The sequence below is a fragment of the Bufo bufo genome, chromosome 3 (genome assembly GCF_905171765.1).
Source record: "Bufo bufo chromosome 3, aBufBuf1.1, whole genome shotgun sequence".
NCBI lineage: Eukaryota > Metazoa > Chordata > Amphibia > Anura > Bufonidae > Bufo > Bufo bufo.
The window spans coordinates 310,549,557-310,570,328 of NC_053391.1; the positions used below are offsets into that span (position 1 = coordinate 310,549,557).

The 20,772-nt window shown below is 46.2% G+C and overlaps 1 protein-coding gene across 2 annotated transcripts in view; it reads left to right on the forward strand.

The window, feature by feature from the left end:
* Positions 1 to 7,956: 7,956 nt before the first annotated feature.
* The window catches only part of ARID1A (AT-rich interaction domain 1A), a 45,597-nt gene continuing 32,781 nt past the window's right edge, over positions 7,957 to 20,772 (forward strand). Inside the window, exon 1 of one of the 2 annotated variants that reach the window (XM_040424252.1) lies at positions 7,957 to 9,543. In XM_040424252.1, the coding sequence (XP_040280186.1) occupies positions 8,881 to 9,543 (663 nt within the window). In that variant the 5' untranslated portion in view covers positions 7,957 to 8,880. The remainder of the gene's footprint in view (positions 9,544 to 20,772) is intronic. The other variant, XM_040424253.1, reaches the window with a different exon arrangement.

The following is a 20,772-nucleotide window of genomic DNA, read 5'->3' on the forward strand; positions in this document are numbered from 1 at the left end:
CAGTTTCGTCAGATGGACACCAAAACGCTGCAGGCAGTGTTTTGGTGTCCGCCTCCAAAGCGGAATGGAGACAGAACGGAGGCAAACTGATGTATTCTGAGCGGATCCTTTTCCATTCAGAATGCATTAGGCTGAGTTCACACGGGCGAGTATTCCGCGCGGGTGCAATGCGGGAGGTGAACGCATTGCACCCGCACTGAATCTGGACCCATTCATTTCTATAGGGCTGTTCACATGAGCGGTGATTTTCACGCATCACTTGTGCGTTGCGTGAAAATCGCAGCATGCTCTATATTGTGCGTTTTCCACGCAACGCAGGCCCCATAGAAGTGAATGGGGCTGCGTGAAAATCGCAAGCATCCGCAAGCAAGTGCGGATGCGGTGCGATTTTCATGCACGGTTGCTAGGTGACGATCGGGATGGAGACCCGATCATTATTATTTTCTCTTATAACATGGTTATAAGGGAAATAATAGCATTCTGAATACAGAATGCATAGTAAAATAGCGCTGGAGGGGTTAAAATGTATTATTTTTTTAAATTAAACTCACCTTAGTCCACTTGATCGCGGAGCCCGCCATCTCCTTCTTTGCTGATTGTAGGAACAGGACCTGTAGTGACGTCACTCCGGTCATCACATGATCTTTTACCATGGTGATGGATCATGTGATGGACCATGTGATGAACGTAGTGATGTCACCACAGGTCCTTTTCCTGCAATCAGCAAAGAAGGAGACAGAGGAGAAGCCGGGCTGCGTGAACAAGTGGATTAATTTTATTTTTTTAACCCCTCCAGCGCTATTTTACTATGCATTCTGTATTCAGAATGCTATTATTTTCCCTTATAACCATGTTATAAGGGAAAATAATACAATCTACAGAACACCGATCGTTCGGGTTTGGGTACCAAACATGCGCGATTTTTCTCACGCGAGTGCAAAACGCATTACAATGTTTTGCACTCGCGCGGAAAAATCGCGCATGTTCCCGCAACGCACCCGCACCTTTTCCCGCAATGCCCGTGTGAACTCAGCCTTAGGGGAAAAACTGATCCGTTTTGGACCGCTTGCGAGATCCCTGAACGGATCTCACAAACGGAAACCAAAATGCCAGTGTGAAAGTAGCCTTACCTACACATCGGTCAACTTTAGCTAGAAAGTGGCCAGACCCTTTAAGAATTTCTTAGACGTCATCTGTGAAAGGTTATGCGCTGTGCCACTATGACAAGTGGTAGCAGCACCCTTCATGTTCTCCGGAGACAGATGAAAACAGGCCCTTACGATGTATCACGATATGTCACCGTTTTTCATTTCACCTGAGAGGCTTACTAGGAAGCTTAGCGGCTTTTTTGTTGGGGGGAAACAACTGGACCTCCACCAATGAGAAATTGTGATTTCTGTCCATCACATATGAGAAGGACACTTTAGAAGATGTACTGTTACCATGTTGAAGAGCTGGGCTCCCTGCAGAAGCACTAGCTTGTCCTAATTGCAGTGCTTCTGATCCTTGATTTGTGCTTGCACGTGAAGCGTGTGACACCACTAGAGGAACATGTGGACATACCCTTAGGGCACGCTACAAAGGACTTCCTTCGGGAATATGCAACCCTGTGAACAAAAAAAAATTAGGGAGGTAAATAGATCAAATCTACTTGTGTACACACCACTCTATTACATCCTATGTCTGCCATGTACATGTGACTTCTCCTTCATCGCCTGGCATAGATAAACCATGGACTTACACCTTAGCCAAAACGGGGTACAGCCCAGGATTTTACATTCAGTGCCCCAGCCTTTTTATTCTTCCTCACTGAAATGAATGGAAGGAAAACTCCACCAAAACAAAATGCTTATGGCATGCTCCAGCGTGCACGAAACAAAGGCTGATCCAATATGGATCCTTCATCAACAGAAGTGCAGTTAAAGGGATTTTCCAAAAATCCACATACATGACATAGGGGGAGATTTATCCAACTGGTGTAAAGTAGAACTGGCTTAGATGCCCGTAGCATCCAATCAGATTCCTCCTTTTATTTTCCAAAGGAGCTGTTCTACTTTACACCATTTTGATAAATCTCTCCCATAGTGTTTACACCTGGTCTGTGAGGATCTGATTGCTGGGATCACACTAAGGCTCCATTCACGCGTCTGCAATTCTGCGGAACGGAATTGTGGACCCATTCATTTCTATGGGGCCATACTATGTGCTGTCCAGATCCGGAAATGCAGATCCGCACTTCCGGGTCCGCAATTCCGTTCCCGAAAAAATAAAAAATGTCCTATTCTTGTCTGCAATTGCGGACAAGATTAGGCATTTTCTATTATAGTGCCGTCCGCAAAATGCGAAGCGCACATTGCCAGTGTCCGTGTTTTGCGGATCCGCAAAACACGTACGGCTGTGTGCTGTGTGAATGGATCCTAAGGCCTCTTTCACACGACCGTATTGCTTTTTCAGTGTTTTGCAGTCCGTTTTTCACGGATCCGTTGTTCCGTTTTTTGTTTCAGTTGTGTTTTTCCGTTTCTGTTCCGTTTTTCCGCATGGCATATACAGTATACAGTAATTACATAGAAAAAAATTGGGCTGGGCATAAAATTTTCAATAGATGGTTCCGCTAAAAACCGAACGGATACGGAAGACATACAGATGCATTTCCGTATGTGTCCTGTTATTTTTGCGGACCCATTGACTTGAATAGAGCTACGGAACGTGATTTGCGGGCAATAATAGGACTATCCTTCAACAGAACGGAAAAACGAAAAGCATATGGAGAATATTCAATTTCTTTGGCGGAACCATTGAAATGAATTGTTCTGTATACGAAATGCAAAAAACGGAAAAAAAACGGTCGTGTGAAAGAGGCCTAAGGGCTCATGCACAGGAGCATATTTTTTCTCTGCTACATTTTTTTGCAGACCGTATGCGGAACCATTCACTTCAATGGGGCCATATGTCCGTTCCGCAAAAAAATTAAACGTCCTATTACTGTCCGCATTACAGGGAAGGATAGTGCTGTTCTGTTATGGGCCGGCTGTTCCATTCCCCAAAATGCGGAACGCACATGGCCGGTATTTGTGTTTTGCAGATTCTCAGTTTGTGGACCGCAAAACACCAACGGTTGTGTGGATGAGCCCTAATGCATAGGAAAAAGAGGTGAGGGTGCTCAATCAAACGCAGCATAACTCCCAACCTAGTACTATTCTGAAACTGTATTGCAATAAACTGAACAAGTCTGTGTTGTAGTTCCCAACACTTTACCTGGTCAGGAGTAGTGCCCTTATGTAAAAAACGGACCCAACCCCTTTATTCTAGACAGCAACACCCCCACTGATCAGACATTGATGGCATCAATGTTTAGAATGGGAAAACCCTGTGAAGAACTACTCTGCCATTACCCAGAAGGACAATTACGTAAAGGTGTCCACCCCTTCCTGGACAATCCCACGAACAAGATATTTACGCCACCCCTGTACTGGATAAGAATGCAACGGTCTTGGATTTCCAGGACTCCTATACTGATGGCCTGTCCTCAGGATAGGTCCTCAATATCTGATTGGTGGGGGTCTGTCATCAAGCCCCATATGCTGCGGCCTCCTCACAGATAACCAATCACAACCCCATACATTGTATAGGACTAAGCTGCAACTGGGGCAGATGAATGTGATGTCACTAGCCTAGGAAGTGCTAGCGGCCTTGACAAACAGGTGTTCAGTGGAGGTGGTGGGAGTCGTACTACCACTGCTTTGATGCGGTTGACCTAGTATGAGGACAGCACGTCAATATATCAATCCTGGATCACCCCTTTAGGGTACTTTCACACTTGTGTTGTGAAGATCCGGCAGGCAGTTCTGTCACTGGAACTGCCTGCCTGATCCGGAAATCCATGTGCAAACGGATAGCACTTGTAGGCTGATCCGAATCCCTCTAACAAATGCATTGAAACACCGGATCCGGTGTCATCCGGAAAAACGGATGTGAAATTTCTTTATTTTTCTTCACATTTTTAAAGGTCTGCGCATGCGCAGACCGGAAAACCTGATCCGTTTTGCCGATACACTTGGTGCCGGATCTGGCATTCATGCATTTCAATGGATAATAATGCAAGTGTTCCGCAATTTTGGACGGAGAAAATACCGTAAGAGTCGCTGAACTGAAGACCTCCTGAACTGATTGCTCTCCATTCAGAATGCATTAGGATAAAACTGATCAGTTTTTTTTCGGTATTGAGCCCCTGTGATGGAACTCAATACCGGAAAATTTTTAACGCTAGTGTGAAAGTACCCTTAAACCAGTTCAACAGGCTAACCATGTTCAAAAACGTGATGTAAAAATGCAAAATGTGTCATATATTTTGCTCAAGTAAGCCCAAAAAGTCGCAAAGCACCATTTTTTGAACACAGAAATCTGAAATGCAGGGTCTGATAAATCCCCCTTTAACATGTGCACTAGAAGAGATTATGCTATTATGATCAGGAAATGAGCAGATGGGGTATCTATGGCTGAAGAAAATATCAGGAATGTAAAAATCCAGCTGCGGACGATGGGGAATAGTGGTCCTGTCTCCATACAGACTGATATCAGTGGTCTTTACTGACAGTTACCTGATATTTACGTCCAGTGTAAGGTAGGGCTGTACTACACTGGCAGATACCTTACGAATGTCAGGAAAGAAGCAATCTCCTCCACAGTATGGGAAGGAGTGATCTCTAATACCATTGCTCGTCCCCGTACAGAATCATTATTTGCCGGCCGCAGAACGTGATTAGATCTGCTCCCGGCAAACAATTAATTTTTAGCCTGCATAAAAGATGCCATTTGCCGATGAACAAGCATTTAAAGGGGTATTCCCATCTTAGACAATGGGGCATATCGCTAGGACATGCCTCCATTGTCTGATAGGTGCGGTTCCCAGCGGTGGGACCCGCACCTATATCGAGAACGGAGCGGGGAGTGCTGTGGCTGGAGGACCCCAGATTTCCCGGGGTCCGTCCACCACCAAGAGCTAATCCCCGCCTCTCCCATAGAAGTGAATGCTTCATATAGTCATCTTAGGCAACTTTCACACTCGCATTTGGTGCGGACCCATCATGGATCTGCACAAACGCATCCGTTCAGATAATACAACCGTCTGTATCCGTTCAGAACAGATCAGTTTGTATTATCTTTAACATAGCCAAAACGGATCCGTCTTAGAAAAGCCAGCGCTCGGTTATTTTCGGCGGCCCCATAGAAATGAATGGAGGGTGGCTGCACATGCGATATAGGAGTGGGTCCCGCACCTATAAGACAATGGGGGCGTATCCTAGCAATATGCCCCCATTGTCTGAGATGAGAAAACCCCTTTAACCATTCATCGGGTATTTGGCAGCACTTTTACACAGGCCTACAAACACTTAACCATGATCTGGCCAAACCTCAGCCAGGCTTTAGGCTGTGTTCACATTATGCTGTGAGAACGTAGGCATAGTGACCTGATGGAGGCCTACAAAGTGGCCTCAGTCTGAGAGGTACGTGACAACTTTCCTTTACAGTTGGATACTACAAAGAAGAAATGTATTCCTCACCCTTGGTTCATCTATATTCTCTCCTCTCCCCTAATGTCTTTCTCTACTATTCCTCTCACCCCCTCCCTCCTCATACTTATATGTATTTTTTATTATTATTATTCCTTTCTCAATTGGGAATTACCTGGAAGAGATCTTACATCATATGTTTATAAGTTTGCCTTTATCATTGTTTCAACTTAGTCTAGTCTTGACTCACATTGAAATATCGGACACATCGGATTTTGGTAGTGTGATGTCTATTGTAGCGATCAGCTACTTTGTAGGTCTTTCCTACTCTACTATTCACCTTACGTTTTGTTATTGAAATCTGATAAAACCTAATAAACTCTTTAAATGACAAAAAAGAAATGTATACCGCACAATATTGAATTTTATTAACATTTTGGCCGATGGTCGGGGAATACTCTTGATGTATCCAAATATTGTGATGTGAATGAAGCCTTAAAGGGGTTTTCCGAGATTTTTTTTTTCTAGATAGGTCATCAGTATCTGATCGATGGGGGTCTGACACCAGGGACCCCCGCCAATCAGCTGTTTGAGAAGGCAGTGGAGCTCCGAGGCCTTCCCTAGGCCTGCGATGACACGTTCAACGGTCACGTGGCCTAGGCACAGCTCAGCCCCACAGAAGTGAATGAGGCTGAGCGCGATACCAAGCACAACCGCTATACAATGTACGACACTCTGCTTGGTAAGCCGAGAGAAGAAGGCCGCGCACACACCGGTGCCTTCTCAAACTTCTGATCGGAGGGGGTCCAGTGTGTCGGATCCCCACCGATCAGATACTGATGACCTATGCTTTTAAGGCTCTTTCATGTTTTGGGTCCGGATGCGTGTAGTGAACACATAGCCTCCGCACTGAGTCCTGACCCATTCATTACAATGGGTCGGTGTACATGAGCATCGTTTTTCACACATCATCTCTGCGTTCAGGAAAAATTGCAGCATATCCTATATCCTGCGTTTTTCGCAGAAAAAACTAATTGAACCTGTGTGCAAAACCATCCATTTTTTTCTGACACAATCCGCCTCACTCGTGTGAAATAGGCCTTAGCCATGTGTTACATAACACTGTTGCAGGGGTTATTCAAGGGCCCCCCGCCAACTTGATCCAGACCTGATGAGGCCTCTACGTCCCTAGAATAGGGCGAGATTCACCACATTGTGGTGATCACAGCCAAAATGCTGTTGTTCTGCCTCAGACTTTGCTCTCTGTATTGCAAATGGTGAAGCCAGCGGCAGAGATCAGCGACATGGCAGTGGCCCATGCTAATAAGTAATGTGTGGCTATGGCTGCAGAACATTTCTGCGGGGGGGGTATGTAGAAATCTAATCCACCTTGCTGCACACGTTCCACAGCATTATTGCCACGTGTGGTGTAAAGGTTGTGCAGATAATCCACAGATCACATCACAACGTGGTGCAGATTTTTGCTATAAATTTCACCTTTTGTAAGGCACAGGATGAAATCTGCAGCAAAATCCACGGCAGAAGTTCTTTTCATGGAAAACTGCTGATCTTCAGAATTTTCTGCATTTTCCCCTTGCAGATGTCATCAGGTTTCGCGTGTTTTTCACACATGTGAAGAAAAACTGCATAATGAGAAGTGGACGGTCCTTCAGAGTCTCAGGTTTTTTAGGTCGAACATGCTGCCATTTTCCAGTCAGTATGCGTGTGGGTGGGAACACGGCTCATGTGAACTAAGCCTTCTAAATCCTATTTTTTTTTTGCCCTTTCCTCTCAGGTTTCTATGGAGCATTTCTCCTCTGCACATGAAGCCCTGAGGTGTCTGCAGCAGCATTGTGTACATACAGGGAAGCACATGTGTCGGCAGAGACATGTGATCCACCTCAAGTCCACTAATGTGGCTCCTTGCACTCTCCTGGCTGAAGCAGCCTCCTCCCTCCTTTGTCTAGAGCCCCACACTACCGCCCTCCGCACTCCCTCACTCTCCGGGTTTTGGGAGCTGCCACGCTCTGCCGCGGTGCATTATGGGGCAGCCCGGCCAGTCAGTGTGATTAAGAATGAAGATCCGGGGAAGAGCGCCCCTCCCCCCGGCCCGGCGCTCCAAGCTCTTTGTGCCTGCGTCTGGGGGTCACAGGAGTAGCCGTGCCATTGGCTGCGGCCCGTGTACTAATAAATAGCCCTCCTGACAAAGTCACGAACAGTTACAAAGCGACATATGGGAGCTTTATGAGCGCGCGCACGACTGGGGCCATGTGACCACGCACATATATGTGCACAATGCTCAGGGCGCCTCACGGTACTTCGTTAGAACACAATGAAGATCAGTGCTGAGCGCACACACACCTTGTGACGTAGCGACGTTTCTGCACGCCCTTGCGCCATCACGTGATCCACCTCCCTTCGGGTTCCCGCGCTCCGCCCCGGGTCTTACTGCCCGGATCGACTTGGTTGTCAGTTAATAGGAGACGATCGGATGACTCCGGATCTCATCTCCAGGTCCAGGTCTTACTGTCCGGCTCTATCTCTCCTTGTTTATAAGCCTATAGGAAAATGAGGGTTCATTCTCCGTGATCCAGCGCCAGCCCTTTCTCCTTTTTCATTGTGTCCCTGCACCTGTACTGACTCCAGATTCCGGGCTTTGCAGAGTCAATGAAAGCGCCGTGCTGCCATCTTGAATCCAGCTCCGTGTTTTCCCCAACTGTCTATTCTGTACCCTAGCTCCCATTTCCCCCTTTATTTTATTTTTTTGCCTTCCCCATGTGAGACAGTGACCCATCTCCGGGTCTTACGGGCGCCACGGCTATGTGACTGCTTCGGGGCAGTGCTCCCCTTGTAGCTAGAGCATGAAGCGATCAACCAGCTCCTGTGTGAAATCCACTTCTGCTATGCTTGTGTGACAGTCCTCCAGATCCGGCGTGTACTCCAGTTGCCAGGCTTTATTTCCCCTGGTGCCCGCTCAGAGGTCCGTCGCCAGTTGTGCGCGCGCTCCAGTTCCGGGACTTGCAGCCTTCCTCCCCAAGCTCTGAAGAGTATCCCAGGCAGTAGAGGACTGCCCTTCCCGTCCGGTGATCCAGGCCAAAGTTTCCTCTGTGTGATCCTTGTGCAGGAAGCTGCCAGCCCGGCTCCATCCTCGTGCTCCACCAGCCGGGTCTTGCGGCCTCAGCCTCCCCCAGTCCAGGACTCCCAGCTCCGCGCTTTGCGGCCTGTCTCTCCTCCTCCTCTCTCGGTAAAATGGCCTCTCCTCCTCCTCTCTACCGCCTCGTGTCCGACTAAACGGCTCCCCTCCTGCCCGAAACTAGCCCGACACCTGGGGGGGAGGCCACCTCCATCCCCTCCCTCCTCATAGTGCTCCATGGCCGCTCAGGTGGCACCGGCCTCCGGCCCCAGCCTTGGAGGAACCCCGCCCGCCGCCGGTCCCGAATTAAAGAAGAGCCCCGGGGACCCCCCTCCTTCTGCCGAGCCTCAGACTGAGGCACCGGCTCAGGCCTCCACGGACCCCGACACGCCTGAAGCAGCCAACGGGACCCGAGCGGCATCGACCTCTTCGCTTCAGGAACCAGGAGATGCGCCTGCGGCCTCCTCCGCCTCATCGCACCCGCCCGGGGGATTCGGTTTCTCCTCCTTCAGCCGGGGAGTCTTCCAGTCGGGCCCCGGCCTGGACTATCCGCCTCCTACCGAGGCCTACAACTCTTATCCGGCCTACCCGAATCGGGCCTACCAGCCGGGTTACCCCCCGCCTCGCCCGACTGCTTCCACGGGCAAACCCCCGGCTCCGGCCTATCCTCCTCCGCCGCGATTCGGCCCCGCGCAGCCAGCAGCTGCTACACCGACCCTGAACCAGCTCCTGACGGCGCCCAGTCCAGGGCGGGGGTACCCGGCCTACCCCGGAGGAGACTACTCGGAGCAGCACAAAGGACCCGAAGGCTATGGAGCCGGCTGGGCCGCAGGTCAAAGAGTGGTGCACCCGCCCGGGAGCCCCGGCAGCAGTGGGCAGAGTCTGCCCAGGACGTCGCAGGTAATGCATTACGAAGGACAGAAGTGACCTTAGATTGGAGGGAAATGTGTGTGAGGCGAGAGCCATGTGAGTGGTGGGGATAACAATGTGAGGGGGGCATGGAGACTTGCCTCACAACAAGGGGAACCCCAGCAGCACAGGGGTAGTCACACCGAGGAAGCAGCAGCCAGTATTGTCAGAGGGTCACCTGCCTGCAGACAATGAGACCTGACACGGGGGCATCCCAGGGTATGTGGGCATTGTTAGCTGGGATGGAGCATTGTGGTGTATTCACAAGTCAATGTCACCCGCATGAAGGTTATTAGTCTGCGCCCAAAGGAAATCTCTGCCACTATTGGGGCGCCAGCCTGCTAACAAAGTCTCCAGGTTCCCATATTGCTGGCCTACGCTTTATATTCTTATCCCTTCTAAGTGCTCATCTTCTAATACAGTTTTGACAAAACCCAAAGGGTAATTTGCCTCCCTTGAGTGGTAACCTGCACCTCAAATCCAAGGAGCCAGGCCGCCATTGTGCGCAGAGATCTGTCACTGGCGCCACATTTTGGGGGGGTGGATTGTGTGACGTTTCCCATTGTCAAGCTTCTAAGAAAGTGCAGCCGGGTTATGGCGTGACTCAAGTGGCTTCCTACAGCATGTTCTCTATCCAGTTCCCTACTAAACGGAGTAGAATACACATATGACCACTTAGATGAGGTCTGCCATTACCGGTCCTACAGTCTGGGGTGGTATACCATGGATTGCCAGTCTACACTGAGGTGTCAGTATTCAATGGAAGAATAGGTGCCACATGTCAGTTTGGGGTGACCTCTAGTTTAGGATTGAATGGTTTAAATGTCTGAAGTTTAGAGCCAGCTTTGTGGGTAACTTTGGAGAACCATCTGCTCTTGTATGTTGACTTCTTATCCTATGATGGGTACTTTTATATGTGCACAGGGGTGGGTGCCTCTCCAAATCTTGGTTTACTTCTAAAACCCACTTTGCCACACCACCCTTTTGGTTGAGCAGCTCCTTAATAAAGGTGAAGACGTTCTTGTTGGTTGGCTGACCAGTAATGGTCAGAAGGTGATGGAGGATGAGATCTAGGGTTCAGCCTCCATTGTCTTGATTGGGGCTAGTTCTGTAATATGGCAGTGACTAGCCGATCATCAGGTACACTTTAGCATCTCTTTACGCCCTCGTTCTTCAATGGCTCTTCTGTCATTATGGTCCATAGGAGCAGCATGTTGTGGTCATGATCAGATGGCTTTGCCAGCAGCTGCCCAAAACCCATAACTGAGGCTAGTGATATTACCCCGAGCTGGAGGAGAATGTGATTAGAGGTAATGTACACCGCTTCCTGAGGTCTAATTTATATGGGGAGTATCCACGTATTCAAGCTGTAGGTGTTAGATTGTACTGTTCCTATGCAACATGGTAATAAAGAATTGAAGGCCCTCCACTGTAGAGCCATAGGTGCTCCGTGTGCTGTCGCGCGGTGCCGTATATTCACCCGCAAGCGATGACACAGTGCCATGTAATTTCCAAAATGCACTTAATACCTCCATTTGCATGAGCAGAAAATATCACTAGTAAATAACATGGCTTTAATCACCTTTATGACGGATGACAATTGTGCTTCAAGGCTACGGAAATAGGTATATTTTGGAAACGTGACTGCGTATAAATAATGTAGTTATCACATGGGATTTTACAGACTGTAGTTTTCATGGTCATTGTGCCTATGGATGCAGCGTCCTTGCCATAAGCACAATACTTTACGTGTGTGGTTTATCAGGTTTATGGCACACTTCAGTGCAGTGTGCCCCATATCCCCCAATACCTCACCTAGTGGAACTTGCCTCCAACTCCGCCCTAGTGTCAGACTTGCAATCCGTGACCCTTTTTTCTCTCCTATAATTTTTGGAAAACGTCTACATTTTCATAGTGATGTAAGACTTGATATGCATGAGGTTCAGGCTTACTGGTATAATTGCATTCAGAAATGTGCCCAAATGCCCGTTTTGGACCATTTCTTTGTTTTAGAAGGGTCTTTTCACATCAAATTGATCTTAAGTGCTCCTCTACCGAAGTCCCAGTGATTGGCTGTAATCTATGGGCAAACCTGTCAAATGTCTTCCTGCAGTGCAACCCAAGGGGGGAATTAAGTATATTACACTGCCCATTCCAGTCGGTGGACTGTCTAATACAGAACAGGTCCCCATGAACGTGGGATGCCCTTTACATCTGTTCTCCACTCTGTCCACAAGATGAACGGGAGGACACACTCTCGACTACCTCATAAACGGGTTTTCTGAACTGGTTGCTCCCTTGAAGTAACCAAATCCCTAGTTCTATGGTTAGCGCCCCTTTAAAGCTGCGCTCTTAGGACTTTATGAAGTAAATGGTTTCCAGTCAGAATCTGGCGTTTAGACCCCAATCGGTGGTGACTTTCTGCTTTAGAAGACCGCTGGTTGTGTAACTCTTCCAGTAAGGAGATCTGAAAGAAATCAATGGACATCCATTGAGTGCAGCAGCGAAAATGAGCATTTTACATTGTTGGTCTCCTGGAGATAACCACTTATCATGGTAGGGGACAAGGGTAATCCATAATTAGATTTCATGGAACCAGAGAACATTTTTTAGCCAAAACAATTTGAAAATGGCGCTGAAAACTCAGCTTCAGATTTGTCAAAAGCCGCTGTGTGAACGGTGTGAAGAAATGTCAGTTGATGGTAGTTCTTTTTGGATTCTGACTGCTGGAAGACATTTAATGCCTTTTTTATTTATTTTCTTTGGCTCTTTACTTATTGCAAAGTATGAGGCGACTCCTCACACCAGTGGCCGACTCCAGTAGAGCTTTATCTTGAACACGATTAATCTGTTAATGATTTGCAGTCATCAGAGAGTTGGGGCACCCCCATACATAGTAGGTGGTAGACTACTCTTGCCAGCTTCCATGTAATGTGTATGGGTACTGTTAGATTTAGGTTAAATGATGAATTTTCATAGGGCCCAGGGGGTAACTGTTAGGTTACTGTTGGGCTAGCAGTCAGACCCCAAATTGAGAATGGAGGTCTTTTTCCCCTGTATGAATGGAGCGATGGTCGTGCCTGCACTGCTGGAGATAGTGTGGTGCACATGCCCAGTCTTCCTTCCATTCAGACCCCCATTTTTGTGATGGGTAATAACTGGGTCGGACGCCTGCTGATCTAGCGGTTATCTCTGTACAGCCGTTAACTGCTTTGCCACACGTTTCACAACCACTTTCAAGGACAGCAGCCACCTCTGTCTTTTACCATTTGAAAAATGTTCAGAGACTCATTGAGGGACATTTATCAAAGGCGTACCCACATGCCAGTCTTCATCTCCCTGCAATGGTGTGAGATGCACCTGCTTTATTTAAAGATGCCCCTTAATAAATTCGGCCTATCTCTGCTCTACCATGTGCCAGATACTAAAGTCTACACGCTGGCGTACACTTCAGCTGTAACTTAGAGGGCCTTTCATTGGTCCAAACATCATAAGATAACTATCAGGCTGTGTAGAGCGTCGCCCCGGGATCCCACTGCACTTGCTATTGTTCTGGGGCGCCGCTATGTCCCCCGGTATTTTCGCTGAATTGGTTATACTAGACGGAGTCTGCCCTTTTTTCTCCCTGGGCGTTCCTTCTCCCAGGCTGTAGCGCTGTCCAAGCGCAGCACAGAGCTCACATCATGGGAGAAGGAACGTCCAGGGAGAAACAGGGCAGACTCCGCCTAGTATAACCAAGTCAGCGAAAATACCGGGGGACATAGCGGGAGAACGGAGCAGCGCCCTGAATAATAGTAAGTGCAGTGGGATCCCGGGGCGCCGCTCTACACAGCCTGATAGTTATCTTACGATCTTTGGGCAGAAGGAAAGGTCCTCTTTAAGCAACTATCTGGTGAACATTATGGTAAATGTGAATTCGCCTACCCTTTTATAAACAATTTCTGAAGCTTAAAAAGGTTTAAATTCATGATCAAATATGTCATCATTATTTGCTCCTTTTTTTAAAAAAATTTTTATTTTATTTTGCACAATGGTGGTGTAAAACCTTTTAGTAATGGAGGTTCTGCACCCTCACCTTTTTTGTTTCCATTTGTTCAGTTTAACCCCTTTCTGCATGATCACATACAGTACATGTAAGTTGGGAAAGGGATTCCTTTCCCCCTTTCTAAGGCCTCATACACACGACTGTTCTGTTATTTTTCTGTGGTCCGCAAATTGCTCATCCGCAAAACATGGAAGCCGCCCGTGTGCCTTCCGCAATTTGCAGAGCAGAACAGGCAGCCCATTGTAGAAATGCCTATTCTTGTCCGCAGGGGCCACGCAACGGATGCGGACAGCGCTGAGTGCTGTCCGCATATTTTGCAGCCCCATTGAAGTGAATGCAAAAACTGCGGCTCGGATGCGGACCAGAACGGTGCATGAGGCCTAATGTACATGCACAGTGGGAACATGGCAGTGACTGACAACTGGGCTCCGACTGTAACAGCCAAGATCAGAGACTCTTCAATTCCTCAGATGCCAAAGTTGCAATGGGTTCTGGATGTTACCTTTTTGGAAACCAGTGTAATCACTGGGTGCTGATGGATTTCCATAGCAGCTGGGTGCCTAGTAAGTGCCTCCTGGTCTGCCATCTTTTTACTCCGAGTAGGCCTTGCCTTTAAAGGGGATTTCCAGGATTGGATATTGATGGCCAACCCTCAGGATATGGCATCACTATCAGGCTACTTTCACACTAGCGTTTTAGTTTTCCGTTATTGAGATCCATCATAGGGGCTCAATACCGGAAAAAACGCTTCAGTTTTGTACCCATTCATTGTCAATGGGGACAAAACTGAACTGAATGCTGCAAAATGCATTCCGTTCTGTTTAGTTGCGTTTCCATACCGGAGTGAAAACCGCAACATGTTGTAGTTTGTTTTCCTTCCTGGGATGTGGAGCAAGACTGATCCGGCATGATCCCCAATGCAAGTCAATGGGGACAGATCCGTTTTCTCTGCTACAATAGAAAACTGATCCGTCCCCCATTGAATTTCGATGGAGTTTATGTTGGATGCAGATGGTTGTATTATCGGTAACGGAAGCCTTTTTGCTGATCCCTGTCAGATTCAGTCAATTGCTAGTGTGAAAGTAGCCTCAGATTGGTGGAGATCCAAATCTCGACATCCCGTTTATCTGTATGAAGAGGCCGCTCCTTAGTAGCAGTGGTGCAGGTTATTGCAGCTTCATTCCATCGCTATTTATGGCTGATTGGCAAGGATGCTGGACACCACTGATCTGATATCAATATTCTGAAAAACCTCTTTAATATGATGCATGTTAGTGTAAAAGACTAGTGTTATACTACACTTCACTGCAGTGCTGAAGTATTGCAGTGTAGTATATCGGTGATAAAGTGGTCACATAGTGGAGAGAAAAAAAACGATAAGTCTACTTTCACACTAACGTTTTGGCTTTCAGTTTGTGATCCGCTCAAGGCTCTCACAAGCTGTCCAAAACGGGTCAGTTTTGCCCTAATGCATTCTGAATGGAAAAGGATCCGCTCAGAATGCATCAGTTTGCCTCCGTTCCGCTCTGTAGGCGGACACTAAAACGTAGTGTTTTGGTGTCTGCCTGACGATGCGGAGGCAAACGGATCCATCCTGACACACAATGTAAGTCAATGGGGACGGATCCGTTTTCACTGACACAATATGGCACAATAGAAAACGGATCCGTCCTCCATTGACTTTCAATGGTGTTAAAGACGGATCCTTTTTGACTGAACGGATGCATGCGGTTGTATTATTGGTGTGGATCCGTCTGTGCAGATCCATGACGGATCTGCACCAAACGCGAGGGTGAAAGTAGCCTAATATAAACACTTTCTTAAACAATATTTTATTTGTTAGATATATCAAGATATAAAAAAAGTAAAAGTATACAAATCTCATATACAAATCGGTATACAAATCACAAATCTCATCATGACTGTAAAAACCTGTACTATAAAATGAACATGTTTTATGTATTCTAAGTGCAGAACACCATAAGAAGAAAATGTTTTGTTCATTCCATCTCCCTAAGGCCTCATGCACACGACCGTTGTTTTATTCCGTGTCCGTTGTGCCGTTTTTCGCGATTTTCTGCGGACCCATTGACTTTCAATAGGTCCGTTGAAAACTCAGCTAATGCACAGTTTGTGATCCGTGGTTCCAGTCCGTCAAAAAAATATAACCTGTCCTATTTTCGCGGAAAATGGTTCGCGGACCCATTCAAGTCAATGGGACCGCTAAAAAACACGGAGGCACTCAAGATTGTCATCCGCGTCAGTTTTTTTTCCCATCATTTGCATGGCAAACTTGTCTTAGATTTTTTTATTTTTTTTTAACTTTGTCTGGTGATCCTCAAAATAAAGGAAGACACACAAGAAACGGAACCCCATTTTGCGGAATGGAACACAACGGTCGTGTGCATGAGGCCAAAATGTCAGAAATATAGCAGTAGATCATATATAGTAGTATAGTATATCATCTATAGTAGTATACGTCTTGTCGCTCAGCTTGGTCAATGGAAAAATTTTTTTTTTTTTTTTTTTTTTTTTAATTGTTCAGACATGATAAAACATCAATATACGTATTTGGTTATGCTGTAATTATACTATTAACCCACAGTAAGAGCCAACCTGGAGTTGCGGAAACTGCCAAGTGGCTGGCGTGCTCCTGTAGCAAAGAATGGGAGCTACACAAACGGCCTAGGACAGCAAGTATTACACAGCCCAATGAGACAGGCGATCGCTTGTGGAGGAGACCACTGCTATTACATGCAGCGATCTCCTCCACAGCATAGGGAGGAGTCATTGCTATGCCATCGCTTGCCCCCATGTTGTATGGTGGTTTGCCAGCAGCAACCATTCGTTTCAATGGGTCCGCAAAAGATGCGGACAGCACTCTTTGTGCTGTCCGCATCCGTTGCTCCGTTCCGTGACCCCGCAAAAATTGAGACATGTCCTTTTTGCGGACAAGAATAGGCATCTCTATAATGGGCTTTCCGTTCCGTTCCGCAAATTGCGGAAGGCACACGAGCAGAAGGCATCCGTAATTTGCGGACCCCAAAAAACGGCACGGTCGTGTGCATGAGGCCTTAGAAAGATGGTTATAATAGTTGATCAGTGTGCAGGGCTCTATATAGTCATGGCTAAACAGTTTTGTAATAACCAGCAAGATCTCACATTTTTACAGTCTGCTGTGGGGTTTGATTTGGGTGCTTGGTTGGATAGGAACGGTCTGATGGGAGGCCTGGTGCCAACTTCAGAGGTGAGTGTCTATTTGCATAAAATGTATGCGACTTGTATGGTATTTTTTAGCTGCTCCTTTTTAAAAAAAAAAATTATTTATTTTTTGTGGGAAGTTTAATGATTTGTCTATTTTAAAAACATAAAATGCCAACACTGGTGGTATGTTCTTATCAACTTTCCGGTGACACTTGCTGTCTACAAGATTACATGCAGCTCGGTAGGTTTCTTTTGACTGGCTGTAGCTCAATAGTTAATAACAATTGACTGTGCTACCAAAAGGTATGATAGATTGCTGTACAAGCAATTTTTACACTTTGTAAAGAGTCTCAGGCGTATTTCTGTGCATGAGTCTTTCCCTGCCCTGAGGAGCATGAGCGGTATCGCGGTTGACACTGCTAATAAAGCTCCTTACTCACGGCTAGAGATGAGCGAATTTCCTATTTTGAAATTCGTTCACACTTCGTTTGGTGGTTAAAGGTGAATTGCGTTATGGATTCCGTTACCACGGACCTTAACGCAATTCTATGACTGAATGCATAACGGAATGCCTTTAGAGCCATTCCGTTAGAATAGAAGTCTATGGGCTCAAACTGATCCGTTTCTGTTATGCAGGGGAGTCCTCTACTCATTGCCAATGGTTCCTTACTATCACCTTAAATGCTCCAATCAGAACCACCTTGGCCAATCACAAGGCTTCGATCAGTTTGTTTGGCAGCCTGGGGCTTTGTGAAGGCTCCCATACCTGCTGTAGCAAACTCCCTGTTAAGGCTCCATTCACACGTCTGCAACGCGTTTTACGGATCCGCAAAACACGGACAGCGGCAATGTGTGGTCCGCATTTTGCGGACCGTACATTGTCGGCACTAACCGAATATGCCTGTTCTTGTCCGCAATTGCGGACAAAATAGGGCATGTTCTATTTTTGTGCGGGTCCGCAATTCCATGTCCAGGCAGCACATGGTGCTGCCCCATAAAAATGAATGGGTCCGCAATTCAGTTCCGCAAAATGACTGGAGCCTAAGCCTTGCTTCAGGCAGGAATTAATAGGCTAGTAAAAATCCCATGAACTTCAGTAGTGTACAATAATGATATAAGGAATCAAAGGATTAATAATTCAGGTCCCCAAAAGGGCAACTAAAGGTAAAAAAGGAAAAATTTTAAATATAAAAAAAACCTTAATATTCAAATCACCAGTTTTCCCAATTTTGGATATAAAAAGAAACATTGCTACATCTGAAAATGTCCTATGAAACTATTTAAAATATAAATATTTATCAATTTGTGGTGAATGCCATAGTGGAAAAAAATTTACATTATGCAGGTTTTATTGGTTATCTTTTACATTATGCAAGTTTTATTGGTTATCTTGTAATGGGCCCCCCCCCCCCAAAAAAAAATTAAAAACATAAAACCGTCATATGTATAACTTCCCCACACAAATGCATACACAGTTCTGTAGATGGAAATGTAAAATGTTACGGGTGACAGAATATTACAATGCATAGTTGTGGTTTTTATTTTCCCTACATAAATAGTGACATTATGTATGCCTACATATACTCATTTTTCTTTTTTTTTAAATTGGGTTTTGTGGGGTTTTATGTATTTTGAAGTATGCAGGTGCCTGTGAGCAATGCAGGGCATCTCCAAGCCCCTGCTACATGGATATCTGAGGACCCCATCACCGCTTTGCATCTTGATTTATATTTTGTATACCAAGTCGCATGTTTGTTAAACCATAAGGGTATATCCGCATTTGTGGAAAATCTCAGGGAAATTTTTAACATTTTGAGGCATGTGACACACATGTTACCTCTGTGGCTCAGCCCACTCCATACACAGCAAGTGCTGCCTGTGTTGGGCTACGTTTACATCTGCGTTTTCCTTTCCGGTTTTGAGATCCGGCAGAGGATCTCAAAACCGGAGGAAAATGCATCAGTTTGAATAATACAAGCGGCTGCATCCATTTAGAATAGTTCCGGTTGTATTTTGAAAATGAACTTGCTGGATCTGGCATCAAATACTATTGTAAGTCAGTGGGCGGATTTATGCCCGGCATGGGAACGCAACTAAATGGAACTGAATGCATTCTGGTGCTCTCCGTTCCGGTTTGTTCAGTTCTGTTCCCATTTGGCAATGAATGGGGACAAAACTGAAGCGTTTTCATCAGATGTGGAGATCCTCTGCTGGTGAAAGTAGCCTTACACAGCTGACACCTGCAACAGCCGGGATCAGACACTAAGGCCAGGATCAAAGTTAATACCTTAGATGCCAAGGGCAATAGTGATTGCACATCTAAATGCTTATACAGAGGGACGGACTTCCTCTATCGCCCAGTTGCTGCCTGTGATCATGGGGTCCTGTATGGTTGTCATGGCAGCTTAGGACCTCTTGTTCTGCTATTTATGATGGCCTATTACATTGACGGGTACAATACACTGCAATGGAGGGGTGTTGCAGTCTATTTTACAAGTGATTACATGGTAAAAACTAACTAAAGGAGGGGTATTGTGGTTATTTTAAGCTTTCTCCTTCCCATAGGATATGGGATAACTATGTGGGTCCTACCACATGGAGCGGCTGAGCGCATGCCCATCTGACCTCTGTTCAGTTTGGGGCACTCCACTGGGTATGGGGCCCCCGTTCCAACGGTAGGACCCCTACCAATCTAATAGTTCTCCTCCATCCACAGGATAAGGGAAAAACTTAATTCTCCCAAACCCTCCTATTAACAGCTCAAACCCTCACCTTTTCCCATTTATCACTAAACAGTACAAATATCAACATTATTGGTATCTGTAAATGTCCATGCTATTAAAATATATTGCTTTATCCTGTCTGAATGTCTTCTGACCTCCCAAAAATTAATAGGTAATCAAAAGTGCATCTACGCTAGAATGGTACCTATAAATCTACAGCTCGCCCCACAAAGTTGTCCTTTCACAGCTCTCTCTCGTTATAGGTCTCTGAATATGGCGACACAAGTTTTCTTATTTTGGGTTTATTTTGTAAAGGACATACTCTTATCCTGCTCCTCTATAATACATCATTTATACTGCACCCTTAACATAACCCAAAAACAATGGTGAAATTAATTTGTTAATCTTTACAGTTTCTAAATGGTTTGGATGAAAAAAAATATATAACTTGTCCCACAAGCAGTAAGCCCTCGTTATTTTGATGGACAGAAATAGTGTTTGCTTCATGGAAAGTGCGGATGAAAAAACTAACGCATTGGGAGCAGCACTAAGGGGTTATAATAAAAAAAAATACAATATACTCGGCTACCAGTCACCTGGTGTACTTGCCCTCATGTGTTATGACCTCCGCTTTGAATTTAATGTGGAAATCTTACCCAGTTGCTGCGTCAATTCCAGCACATGTGGACATACCCAAATGTAAGTGTATATATCGCGCTGGTATATTCCGCAGCGCTTTACAGACCCTGTCATTCAATGTCTCCAGTGGGCCTCAGTCTGGTACTTATCGGTATGTGTTTGGAGTGTGGGAGGAAGCCACAGTACCCAGAGGAAATCAAGGGAGAACATACAAACTCCATGCAGATGTCGTCTTTGGTCAGATTTGAACCTAGGACCCCAGCGCTAGTATAGTGGGTGAACCAGTTTTGGGTATCCGCTGGGCGCCAATATAGTCCAGGTTGCCAGATCTGCAGAGGGAAGCAATACTTGCTCCATGCCACTGGGTTCTGTCTTCTTCGCCTTGCCCCTATCCCACTTGTCAACATCGTGCTGGGAGTCACATGTGCCCCTACTTCCAATGACAGATACTTTACCAATGTTCCTTGGCAAAATCAATGTTGACAAAAGGGACTAAAGCAGCAAGAACTGAGCAACAGGGAGCAGGTAAGATTGGTTCCCTCTGTAGAGCTGGCGACCTGGGGAGGTCAGCTGAAAGGCTCCTGGACAACCCCTTTAAAGGATTTCTCC